We start from the raw sequence: 14000 nt of genomic DNA on the forward strand, positions 1-14000 counted from the left end.
TTTTCATGTTTTACATAGGGACTTCTGGATTCTTTCTCTGTGATTCACATTAGTCTACCTACACTGTCCTCCCTGTGCATCTTTGAACATTTTTAAGACTTCTTAACATAAAAAGAACATCATTTCTCATGAAAGTATAGGCAGTCCCCTGGCACATTCAAAGATTCTTTCATGTCAAGGGGCCACCCCCTCATGTTTGTTGAGGGAGAACTTTTGTTGTGTGTGAGGGTCAATTTTGACGATGCCTGGTAAGCTTTCTGCTGATTATAAGGTATTCTTATAACCACTATCCTTTTGAATTGTGAAGTCTACAACAAAACAATTCTAATAATAGGGATGACAGAGTGAATCTAAATGACAGCATGTAATAGAAAGCACAACTATTCAGAAAAGAACAACAGTTTAAAATAAACCACAAGGAGGGAATCAAAGGTCACACTGTTTTATGTAAAACAAATACAAAAATCCTTCAAGACTGATCGCAAATGCTTCCATGATGTGCTTTAGAGTGTGTTCCTTGGATTGATGAGAGAAGGAAGCATTCCATACTTTTCTCTCAAAAGGGAAATGATGAAGAAGTCTTTGTGCTTTTAGCTCTATATGTTTATGTTTTAGAAATCTTTATAAAAATACTTGCTTTTCTCCATTGCACATGCAAAAACAATGATGGTTATTTCAACAAAGAGTAATCCAATACACAGTAATTAGGCAGAATCTTCATTAAGTTAATTTATAACATATCACAACTAGATCTATTTGTCATGGTTTAAGGCTCCCTCATTATGGAGCGAAGACTAATTCTTTTTAGATTTTGCTGTACTAGGGATTAAACCCAGGGCCTTGTGTCTGGTAGGCAAGTATGCTACCACTGACCTACATCCCCAACTCTTTTGAGCGGAGGATAACTTTTTAGCTTCTGTTTGCTATTATGATATATTTGTGTGCTTACAAAAAAAGAATGTTACCTGTTTCATTCAGAGTTTTCCTGTGGACATGGTTGGAAGGGATTGTGATAAATATAATAATAATAATAATAACTATTATTATTATTATTATTATTATTATTATTATTTTACAGGTCTGGGGATAGAACCCAGGGCATTCGACCTCTGAGTTACACCCCCCTGCCTATTTTTTATTCTTTATTTTGAAACAGAGTCTCACTGAGTTGCAAAGGCCCTCACTAGGTATCTGAGGCTGTCCGCGAACTGCGATCTTCCTGTCTCAGCCTTCTAAATTCTGGGATTACAAGTGTGCGCCACCATGCCCGCCTGATAAATATGATTTTCAAATAATAAGTCTAGATACCCAAGTTACCATACCTCAGTATTTGAAACTATGAGACCTATTGTCAGGTATTTCATATGTAGACTATAGTAAATTATGGGCTTTTTTTTTTTTTTTGGTGGAACTGGGGTTCCTGGCAGCCCTTCTATCTCTGGGCTACACTCCCAGACCTATTTTTATATTCTTATTTGGAAACAGGGTCTCTTAAGCCAGTGTGGCTGGCTTCGAACCAGCGCGATCCTCCTGTCTCCGCCTCCCAAGCGTGGGGATTACAAGTGTGTGCCACCACGCCCGGCTAAATTATGTTTAAAATACCCCTTTAATCTGGTCAGTGTTCAGTAGGTCATTTATCACCAAGAGATTGATTAGAATTGTTTTTTTTTTTTTTTTTGGTGGTGGTATTGTGGATGGAACACCAGGGGCATTGTACCTCCAAGCTACTCTACCAGCCCTATTTTTTAGTCTTTTTATTTTTGAAACAATCTCACTGAGTTGCAATGGGCCTTGTTAATTAGCTGAAGCTGTCTGGGAAATGTGATCCTCTGGTCTCAACCTTCCAAATGCTGGGATTACAAGTGTGGGCCACCATGCCTGGCTTATAATTCATTATTACCTTTGGCAACATTTGCTTTGTAAGAAGTAGGTAATATTTAATTTACCTTAGTTATTTTTGCCTTATGTTAATAATTGACTCATGTTCATGGTTATAAATTGAAAAAATAAAGGATAAAACCCAGCCACAAATGTAATCCACCCATTTAATAATATTCGATGTGTCTGTGTATGTATGCACATTTATGTTTAATTTTAGAAATATTTTCATTACAATTATGTATCATATCCTGATCCAGCAGCTTTTAATTATACCTAAGTCATAACTCAATTATCCTTATGTCTTTTTGAAACATGCTTCCTCAGATAGCATAAATATTTAGAAATTTTCTTTAAAATATTGCCAGATTATTTTGCTTAAACTCCTACCATACAGAATGCTCCTTCATTTCACTTTAGTGATGTGAATTTTTTTGTATAGAACAGTTTGGAAAGGTAGAATGATTATCACCACCACCACCACCAATGCTAATTTCTCCCAAAAGACTGCAATAGTACTTGTTGAATTCGCCTTCCCAAGAATCAAATGGTCCCAGTTTTGTATGATACTACAGTAAAATAACTTCTTTAAGCCAGGCGTGGTGGCGCATGCTTGTAATCCCCGCGCTTGGGAGGCGGAAACAGGAGGATCGCGCAGGTTTGAAGCCAGCCGCGCTGGCTTAAGAGACCCTGTTTCCAAATAAAAAAATATAAAATAGGTCTGGGAGAGTAGCCCGGAGGTAGAGGGGCTTCCAGGAACCCCAGTACCACCAAAAAAACAAAAAAACCCCAAAAACCCCAAACAATAACTTCTTTAAGTTGAATAAATAGTTCTAAATACATTCTTTGTCCTGTTGCTGTACATTATTGTTTATACTTCAATTAGTGTGTGATCTGTGAAAATTAATTACCTTGGACACATAATCACTGGGGTTCTCTGTTTTAAGGAATATAAGGTTTACTTTAAAAAAAATCTTACAAAGATATCTCTTTTTTTGGCATTGTGGATGGATTTCTACTTCCAAGCTATACCACCAGTTATGTTTTATTTTTATTTGGAAATCAGCTTTCCATAGGTTGATAAGAATCTCAGTACTTTGTGTGTGTGTGTTTGTGTGTGTGTTAGTGGAGATTGAACTCAGGGGCATTCTACCTCTGAGCTGCATCTACAGCTCTGGTTTTTATTTAGAAACAGGGTCTCACTAGATTAATGAAAGCCTCACTACTGGCTAAGGCTATCCTGGGTGATCTTCCTGTTTCAACCTCCCAAGAATTGCAATAACTGGCTTGTGCCACTACGCCCCATCTTCACAACGTTATCTTTAGAGCTAGAAACTTTTTCTAAAGCATTCTATCTGAAATTTAAGATTCAGGAGTGGCAATAAGCTGTGTATGGTGGCACATACCTGTAGTCCTAGTACTTGGGACGGCCGAAATAGGAGGCTGGAAGGTTCAACAGTCTGAACAAGGTAGGGAGACTGAGCAACCTATTCAGACTTTGTTTTGAAACAAAAACATAAGAAGGGCTGGGGGTAGAGATTGAAGGTAGAAAGTCCCTGGGTTCTATCCCCAGTAACCCAAACCCTACCCAAAGTGGAAGTATTATAAAGACTTGTAGAGGTTGATTAGTCACATGATAGGAATTTTGTTTTCTGATACTGGATTACCTTGATAATGAAATTTAATCAGAGCATCATGAAAAAGGAAACCTGAGTTAATACTGTCCAACTCATGAAGAAAAATATAAAACATTCTAAAAAAAAACCTAGGAAAAAAGGAGCAATATATAGGAAATATTATGAACAATGGTCCATTTGGGACAATTTTTTTTTAATAAGGATGACTTACCACTTAAATACAATGAGAGTAATTTACTAAATTTAACAGGAGAAAATTATAAGATAACCTTAAAAGACAAAAAATGTTGGATAAAATTGAATAGAAATTCATAGATAAGTCAATCTTATGTAGACACTATAAACCTGGTCACATAAAGTCATTTCCTGATGCCTATTTCATCTTGTTCTCACGTATGATGTCTTAACTCTTTCTTTGCCACAATGGACTTGAAAAATATTTTTGAACCAGTTTTGAGTTCTCAGTACTGGATCATTTTAATCCTGTTTTGGTAGTTGAGATTATTTGCTCACCTCTAAAAACTGTTCTTAGTTTATTGCACACGGGAGGTTTACTCCTCATTGAGTCTGTCTTTAATGAACCACCTTTAAACATGGAGAGCATCATGCCAGGGAGACTCTGTGCCAGCCTCTGATTCTGCTGCAAGATCTCCTCCTTCCAGAAGCCTATCAAAGGCATCACTAATTTTCTTTGTAACTTTCTCTAGAATCAACAGGAACTTCCAGGCCTAAGACCCAAATACCTATCCCAAATGTCTGGATTTATTTGTTCTCTTGTGTTTTGACCTAGTAATACACACACACACACATTCTCTCTTTCTTTGTGACTCTTTTGTGGTTCTGGAGCTTGAACTCAGGGACATCCTACCTCTGAGCTACACCCCAGCCTCATTTATTGATTGATTGATTGCGGTACTGGGGATGCAACCCATGGGCATTGCACCTCTGAGATACACCCTCAACCCTACTTTTTAGTCTCGGCCACTCAGCCTTATTTTTTGATGCAGGGTCTCACTAAGTTGCAGAGGGCCTCACTAAGTAGCTGAAGCTGGCTATAAACCTGTGATCCTCCTGTCTCAGCCTCCCAAGTAATGGGATTACAAATGTGCACCATCAGGCCCAGCTCAGTAACTCTTGACTGTCTTTTTAGCCTTCAAGCAGGATTTTTTTTTTTTTTTTTTTTTTTTTTTTTTTTTTTGGTGGTACTAGGGATGGAACCCTTCTCTGGGCTATACTCCCAGACCTATTTTATATATATATTTTTATTTGGAAACAGAGTCTCTTAAGCCAGCAAGGCTGGCTTCGAACCTGTGCAATCCTCTTGTCTCCGGTTCCCAAGTAGGGGGTTACAAGCGTGCACCACCATGCCCGACTTTCAAGCAGGATTTTACAAAAATATTGTAAATATTGTTTTTAGTTTTCTTTATGTGGTAATTGTTAGGATTAATCTGATTTACCTAGCCTGTCATAAAAATAGAAATTAAGACCCTCTCTTCCTCCATCCCTTCCTTATTTCCTTCCCCCCTTACCACCCTCCCCATTTGAACCCAGGATATTTTATCTACTCCACTTTGTATTTTGGAACAGGGTCTTTTCTGTCTGAGGCTGGCCTCTAACCTGTGATCCTGTTGTCTCATTCTCCCAAGTACTAGGATTACAGGTGTGTGCCCTGTACCTGGCTCTCTTTTTCTCTTTTCGGTCATAGCTTCCTCTGTGGCTTCATATTGGTTATTTACCTACTTCATTACATAGAAGGATTATTAGTAAATTAGTGCATTTCTGAAAATAAATACATTAGTTACATATGCCCTTGGAACTCCTTACAGGTTGGTGATATCCTCTACTATGATGTTTGTAATATTTTCTTCATTTCTAAATTATCTAAAATTAGTTGTTATACTTTAGTTTTTTTTATAACAGTTGATTTGGCCTTTTTTAAAATAAAAAATATACAAATGATAATTTTTCTATGGTAGTGATAAAGTTAATAATGAATTACTTTAAATTAGATCACTTTGATTTATTTATTACATATTGGTCCATATTTTATGATCCCTTCATAAGTGTCTTATTTTAATGTGTTTTCACCCCATTGTGGTCAATTGATTTACTAAAAATGCCTTTGTCCTCTCTTGTTATCTGATAACTTCTTAATGACAACGAACAGTTTTGTGGGAGCAACACCATTAGCCTAATGGATATGGGACAACCCACAAACCTGGGAAAGGCGAAGGGGCCCTGGCGACCCTGTGTCAAGTTTGCTTGTCACAACAAAATACATGTCACAGTAATTTGAATGGTAGGGCATCATAGATTTTCTCAGTCTCCTGGTATATTTGAATGTTTAGTTATTGTATAACTAATTTTATTCTACAAATATTCATATAAAGATTAATCAGGAAAGTGATTCACAATATCTCAGATTGTGAAAATACTCTCTCTTTGGCCTGTTAGATTCCTGTATGCCTAATGTTGCTTACTAACCATCATTTTTTGTGTGTATACACACACACACACACACACACACACACACACACACACACGATATGTTTTTTTCTTTTTGGTGGTCCTGGTGTTCCTGGAAGCCCTTCTACCTCCAGGATACACTCCCACGGGCTATACTCCCAGACCTATTTTATACTTTTTATGTGGAAACAGGGTCTCTTAAGCCAGCAAGGCTGGCTCTGAACCAGCACGATCCTCCTGTCTCCGCCTCCCAAGCGCAGGAATTACAAGCGTGCGCCACCACGCACAGCTATATTTGAGAAAATCATTATGTATCCACATACCCTGTCTACTATAATCAAGTGGAGAGACAAATTACTGTGAGTTCATTTGGATTTCTGGATATGGCATGTGAGCACTGTTTAATTACAATATCCTGTAGATGACTTCTGGAAAGTGGTGTTTACAGATGGTCCAGATTCTAACATAGAAGCAAAGGTCTTTGCTGAGCCCCAAACATTCAGCTCTTTTCTCTACCCTTTCCCATACTTTATTATTAATATCTGTGCTGAATACTGCTACGTTATAATTTAAAATGGAAATTGCAGATTTGATCACTTAAATTTTGGGTTTACTGTTTTGTCCACTTAAAAGATGACTACATCAATAGTCATAGTACTCTCCTTAAAAAGGTCAAGTATTTGTGCAACATGAACTTTTGTTTTTTGAATTTGAACTTTTCTTTTTCTTCTCTGGGTCTTCCCCTGGGGTGTATGTGTGGCGGGGGTGGGGATACTAGGGATGGAACCCAGGGGCATTCTACCTCCGAGCTACACCCTCGGCCCTATATTTATTCTTTATTTGGAAACATGGTCTCACTGAGTTGCAAAGGGCCTCACACTAAGTTGTAGCTGAGGCTGGCTGTGAACTGTAATTAATCCTCCTGTCTCAGCCCCCCAAATGCTGGGATTACAAGGGTGTGCCACTGAGCCCGGCTTTCTTCCCCTAATTTTCTTGTGTGAACTTTTGCCATTACTTTGCAGTTTGCATTGGTACATTACTCTCCACTTTTTATGTGCTCCAGTTCTTTTAGTTTTATTTCTGCTCATTGGTATAAAAGCATGAAATAATGGGCTCAGGGGCAAATGCAGAGGATATACAACCAAAGACTTGAGAACTAAAAGGCATGCCTTTGCTAAAGGGACAGCTCCTCTAAGTGGGAGCATCTCCATTAGCTTTAATGGCGGAGTCCATCAGCAGAGGCAGCTCAGAGGTTAATCAGGCTTCCTGGCCAGCCCTTGACATCAATACACGGTGGCGCCTGCTTCTCTCGCTCCTCCCGAGCCTTACTCGACAACACCCTAACAGACGGTGTGTAAGTCATTTCTTGTGAATTATTGAAGCAAACGTTTGGCTGCTAATTGAGGAACACTAATGTGTTTTATAATCACTGCAGTTTGCGTTTTTAGCACTAAACAAAACAGTTACAATTGATTTGTGGTTTATTTCCTGTTTTCCGTCCGCTTGAATTCAGCAGATGGGTTTGCTGGTCATTTTATTTAAGTATTTATTAGGGCATACTATCACAGTTCTTAATTTTTCCAGCATGATTTGTATTTGTGAACTCTGAGATCGTAAGTAGTTGTCGATGGAAGAGAGTCCAGGACAGTGTAGGATATGATCGGGAACCCTGTTCTAGAGACAGACCTAGATTTCAGTTCTGGCTGTGCCATTGATTAGCCGTTTAAGCTGCCATTGTAGGTAAACGCCCTCTCTCCCATTTCTCCTCGTATAAAATTGAGGAAATCTACAGAAGTAGTTTGTAGAGTCTTTAGCAGTCCCTATTATATAGTGAGAGTGCTGTGGAACATAGCTACAGTAAAACAATGCATGTATTACCCATGATTTTGGAAATTTTCTTCGGAAAATTATTCTGATTTGTAAATTGTCCTATAATTTTGGCTAGAATCACATTTGCACCCTTTTTAATTTCCTTTTTAAATTTTTTATTGGCACACTGTAGCTATCCGTCTTAATGGGGTATAAGTTGATAGAGGCAGACATGTACACATCGTCTCTCTCTGCCCCTCTGCCCACCGCCTTTCCTCCCCCTCCCTCATGTTCTGCTTAGTGATAGACGTTGGTATGCTTGTGAATGTACATGATGGACATTAGAGAATTTCCTCTTCCCCTCCACCTTAGTTACGTTGCCTTATTTGCTCATTCATGGTTTCTCCTTTCATGGATATAGGTGAAGATATTTTCCCCCAAATTATCTTAGAAGAGTTACCTCATTGGAGGTTAAGTTGAAGTATTTTAAACAACTTCCTTACTATGCATATATTATTTAATGTCTCATTTTTGGCATGCCCATGTAATCTCAGTTGCCTATTCTGGTTATCAAGGTAAGTCTCTTCCTCAAGAAGTGTTCCTCACATTGCTTTCTTTTCCTTTTAGAGTTCTTACTTGAACTTTGAAATGAACAGTAACCCTGTTACTTAAAAAATAACCCTGTTATGAAAAATAACCCTGTTACTTTAAAAATATCTTCATTAGTACCTAGGGTATAATCAGATGATATTTACATATAAGAACTGTTCTATGAGTTCATTTTACCTAATATGGAATGGAATTAAGATGTAATTATCAATCATCTTACTTTATATATAAATGAAATAATATTTTAGAAGCATCATATGAGCCAGGAATGGTGGCACATGCTTGTAATCCCAGTAGGTGAGAGGTTGAGACAGGAAGATCACAGGTTTGTGGCTAGCCTCAATTACTTGTGAGACCCTCTGCAATGTAGTGAGGCCCTGATTCAAAATAAAGAATAAAAAATAGGGCTGCAGGCAGAATTCTCCTGGGTTCAAACTCCAGTACAGCAAAACAAACAAAACAATAACACTATATGGAATTGTGTTTTCAGATTGTAAAGACCCCGCATAGATAACTTTTTTTTTTTTTTTTTTTTTTTTGGTACTGGGGATGGAACCCCCAGGGACATTCTACCTCTGAGACACCCCCATTCCTATTTTTTTTTTTGCTATTTATTTATTTATTTATTTATTTATTTAGGTGGTACTGGGGATGGAACCCTTCTACCTCCGGGCTACACTCCCAGACCTATTTTTATATTTTTTATTTCGAAACAGGGTCTCTTAAGCCAGCGTGGCTGGCTTTGATCCTCCTGTCTCTGCCTCCCAAGTGCGGGGATTACAAGCGTGCTCCCCCCCCCCTCCGCCGGCACTCTTATGTTTTTTGAAGCAGGGTCTCACTGAGTTGCAAAGGGCTTCACTAAGTTGCTGAGGTTGTCCGCGAACTGTGATCCTCCTGTCTCAGCTGCCTAAATGCTGGGATTACAAGCGTGTGCCACCATGCCTGGCCCCCTCATAGATAATTTTATGTGTATTTTAGTCATCTAATATATAGTATCTTGAAGCTGGGCATGGTGGCACATGCTTGTAATCCCAGAATTTGGGAGACTGAGATAGGAGGATCACATAGGTTCGAAGCCCGCCTTAGCTACTTAGGCTCTCAGCAACTTAGACCCTGTTTCTAATAAAATATAAAAATAGTTCTGAGAGTGTATCGCAGAGGTAGAAAGCCCCTAGGTTCCATCCCTAGTAACACACACCATCATCACCACCACCATCATCATCATCATTATCTTGTACAGAGACTTTATTTTCTACATTCTAAATCTTAGCATATGATGTTATTTAATATCCACAGATAATTTTTTGGGAAGCATAGTTTCTTTCCACATAAGTGTTTACCAGTGACTCAGTCTTTTATATGCCAGAAAATAGATATGAATTTAGTACATAACATTTAAAAAAACTTGGCATATCACAAAGTTTTAACTTTTCATTATGTCACGTGTGTTTGTGTGTGTGTGTGTGTGTGTGTGTGTGTGTGTGTGTGTGTGTGTTTGTGTATTGAGGTACTGGGGGTGGAACCCAGTAACATTCTACCTCTGAGTTATACCCCCAGACCTATTTTATTCTTTTATTTGGGAGCAGGGTCTTATTTTATTTGAAAATAGGGTCTCACTGTATTGCATATGTCCTCATTAAATTTTTGAGGCTAGCTTCAAACCTGGGATCCTCCTGTCTCAGCCTCTCAAGTAATGCAATTGCAAATTTGCACCGCCATGCCTGACTTTGTCATGTATTTTAACATACATACAAGAAAGAGAACAAATCTATATATTTTTGTGGTATTGGGGATTGAACCTAGGAACATTCTTACCTCTGAGCTACACTACCAGTCCTATTTTATTTTTTATTTTGAAGCAGGTTTATTTTTTATTTTTAAACAGGATCTCACTAAGCTTCTGAGGACCTCACTCAGTTGCTAAAGCTGGCCTCAAACTTGCAATCCTCCTGTATCAGCATCCCAAGTACTGGGATTGTGGGCGTGTGCTACCATGCCTGGTTGAGAACAATCTTTTTTATAAAAATAGAACAGTCGGAAGGCTGACACTGGAGGATCATGGTTCACAGACAGCCTCAGTTACTTAGTGAGGTCCTCTACACCTTAGTGAGACCCTGTTTCAAAATAAAGAATAAAAAAAAATAGTGCAGGGGGTGTAGCTCAGAGATCGAATGCCCTGGGTTCCATCCCCAGCCCCCCCCCACACACACACACAAATAGAACAGTACATTTCTGTGAGACAGCCGCTCGAGTGTAATCCCGATCCTTTCCTTCTGGCTTTATTTTCATTCTGCTGATATTGTGCTTCATTACATGCCATTCCTTCCAGTGAGTGCTGATTTTCTTAGGAAAAATAAAAATATTGAACATCAGACTGATAGTGTATACAAGATTGTAAGACAATAAAGAAATTAGCAGGATAGAAGAATTAATGAAACGTGTATATGTATTTAAACAGTGTATGTTGATGTGAGGCCATACATTTTGCCTTTTCTTGTACAGACATTGAAAAGCGGGCTGACGATGGTTGGGAAAGTGGTGACCCAGCTGACGGGAACACTGCCCTCGGGTGTGACACAGGACGACGTGGCCGTGCACAGCAACTCTCGCCGCAGCCCCTTGGGCCCGGGCATCATCACCGTCATTGACACCCACACAGTTAAAGAGGGCCAGGTAAGAGCTCTGGGTGTGTCTTAGATGCAGAGGGTAGGCTGAGGGCAAGATTAGTCAGGCAGATTAATAATTTGGAATGTTAGAAATTCAAATTATTTTCTTTCTGATTTTTAAAAAAGAATAAGTAATATGATAAACATGTATTTGAAATATTATTAAAACATGAACAATTTGATACTAAACAATTCTCTCATCAGTACAACTCTTTTTTTTCCCCCCCCTGCATTACTGGGGATGGAACCCAGGGGCATTCTACCTCCAAGTTAACTCCCCTATTTTCTATTTTTCATTTAATTTATTTATTTTTCATTTCATTTATTTATTTTTATTTGAGGGTTTGGGGATGAAAACCAGGGGCATATGACCTCCAAGCTACACCCCCTGCCCTATTTTTTATTCTTCATTTTGAAACAGGGTCTTACTGAGTTGCAGAGGGCCTCACTAAGTAGCTGAGGCTGTCCATGAACTGCGATTCTCCTGTCTCAGCCTCCCGAATGCTGAGATTACAAGCGTGTATCACCATGCCCGATTTTCTTCATTACATTTTTATTAAATTAAAAAAAAAAAAAGTAGCTGGGCATGGTGGTACACACTTGTAATCCCCGCGCTTGGGAGGCGGAGACAGGAGGATCGCGCAGGTTCGAAGCCAGCTGCGCTGGCTTAAGAGACCCTGTTTCCAAAAATAAAAATTAGGTCTGGGAGTGTAGCCCGGAGGTAGAAGGGCTTCCAGGAACCCCAGTACCACCAAAAAAAAAAAAAAAAGGTAATTCTTAGGCTGGGGATAGTGGTTAGTGAACGAATGTTTCCTTAGCATGCTTAAGTTGATCCCTGGTGCCACTGAATAAACAAAGCCAAAGAAGACTAAGCTCGTCATGGTAGTGCCTGCCTATAAACTCTGTACATGAGAGGCTGGTACAGGAGGCTTGCAGTTGAGTTTCTCAGCCACTCAGGAAGATCTTATTTCAAAATGAAAACAAGAAATAACAGCTGAGCTTATTGGCACACACCTGTAGTCTTCAGCCAGTGTGGGAAAGAAAATGAGACTCCCTTCTTTAAAAAAAAAAAGACAAGAAAAGTGTCCACCACCTTTTTTCCTTTAAAAGAAAATAATATATATCCTCATTCTTGGTCTTAAAATATGGAAATGGATTATAGCTTGTGAATTGGAAACATTTTCTTTGAATGCATAGATCACACTTTCAACAGGTACTTACTAGGAGGAATGTTATAAATGTTAACTTTTTTTTTGTGTAGTACTGGGAATGAACCAGGAATGTTCTACCTCTGAGCTACACTCCACCCCTATTTTATTTTTTACTTTGAACTAGGTTCTCACTAAGAGGTTGAGGCCTATCTCAGCTGCTAAGGCTGACTATGGAACTGAGATCCTCCTGACTAAGCCTCCCAAGTACTGGAATTGCAGGCATGTGTCACTATGCCCAGTTTAAAAGTTAATAATCTCAAAAATTAATAATATGAAAATTTTTGTCTTTTCTGTTTTTACTTGGGAGCCGTAATCTCACACTTAAGACAAATTTTGAAAATTTAACTTGATTTTAAAACTCTATTGTAGCCGGGCGTGGTGGCGCACGCTTGTAATCCCCGCGCTTGGGAGGCGGAGACAGGAGGATCGCGCTGGTTCGAAGCCAGCCTTGCTGGCTTAAGAGACTCTGTTTCCACATAAAAAATGTTAAAAAATAGGTCTGGGAGTGTAGCCCGTGGGAGTGTATCCCGGAGGTAGAAGGGCTTCCAGGAACCCCAGTACCACCAAAAAAATAAAATAAAATAAAATAAAACTCTATTGTAATTGGAGAAAGAAATGAATTTTTTAAAAAGTCAGTGTATCTTGTAAATTAATTAATTAATTAATTATATATTTATTTTTTGTAGTACTGGGGATGGAACCCAGAGGCATTCTACCTCCGAGCTATACCCCTAGCTCTATTTTTTATTCTTTATTTTGAAACAGCGTCTCACTGAGTTGCCAAGGGCCTCACCAAGGAGCTCAGGCTGTCCTTGAACCCTGATCCTCCAGTCTCAGCCTTTCACATGCTGGGATTACAAAGGTGGGCCACCACCACGCCCAGCTCTTATAAAAAGTATGTACTCTAAGCAGGACATTCCTGCATTATGGCCACCAGGTACCCCTAACATGATCCTGTCTTTTTCTTAGTAAGGCCTGTCAGTGTGGTGCTTACATCAGTTGGATAGAGTCTGCGTTTAGGTGATGCTGGTTTGGACTGGACACACTCGGGTTCGTGCCACAGATCTGCTACTTCCCCTCTCCCCACTGGTGGTTAACTACTGCTCAGTTTCCTCAGTTTCTCTTTTACCTAACCTGTCACAGGAGCTAAAGTTAACCTTGCACTGACTTTCACTTAAATCCACGGAGCCTTTAATAAAGATACTCACATGTATACTGTGGTAAGGCACAAAGTCAGATTCACCATCTTTCTATTGCTGTATTGATTAATTTGATTTTATGGGGATGGGATCTTGTGTGGTAAATGCATTAGGAGAAATGGATTTGATTGACTTTGTGTCCATTTTTGTCTGTGTTGCTTTCATGTTTTATTTAAAAGCATTTCTTGACTAGGATAAGTGGCATGGTTTGTCTTTTGCACATTTATATAATTGAAGCTAGCAATGTGGCAAAATCTGTGATCAAAATAAAATACCTCGATATGATGACATAAACCTGGGCCGTTTCTTGCCCTGAGACCAAGTATCATTTATAGTAATTTGATGGCTTTGGAAGTCTTTTGTTCTTAGGATGAAGGCTTACCCTCCTATTATCAATTGAGCTGCCTTGCTTTGTTTAATGTAGTCAGGTTGTTAATACAGACCCAGAGGTTCATCCGGGCAAGATCAGTGGTGAGTAAAGATGACATGTCTTGGGAAAATTGCAGTGGGATGTCTCTGGTAGTC

At 39.0% G+C, this 14000-nt stretch overlaps 1 protein-coding gene across 6 annotated transcripts in view; it reads left to right on the forward strand.

Moving 5' to 3' along the window:
* BCAS3 (BCAS3 microtubule associated cell migration factor) overlaps positions 1–14000 on the forward strand; it is a gene marked incomplete at both ends in the record, with an annotated part of 624117 nt that overhangs the window by 134233 nt on the left and 475884 nt on the right. For all 6 annotated transcript variants that reach the window (XM_080712926.1, XM_080712928.1, XM_080712927.1 and 3 more), the window contains one exon: positions 10902–11072. In XM_080712926.1, the coding sequence (XP_080569052.1) occupies positions 10902–11072 (171 nt within the window). The remainder of the gene's footprint in view (positions 1–10901; positions 11073–14000) is intronic.

The sequence above is a fragment of the Muscardinus avellanarius genome, assembly GCF_963383645.1.
Source record: "Muscardinus avellanarius genome assembly, chromosome: 16".
In the NCBI taxonomy this organism is placed as follows: domain Eukaryota; kingdom Metazoa; phylum Chordata; class Mammalia; order Rodentia; family Gliridae; genus Muscardinus; species Muscardinus avellanarius.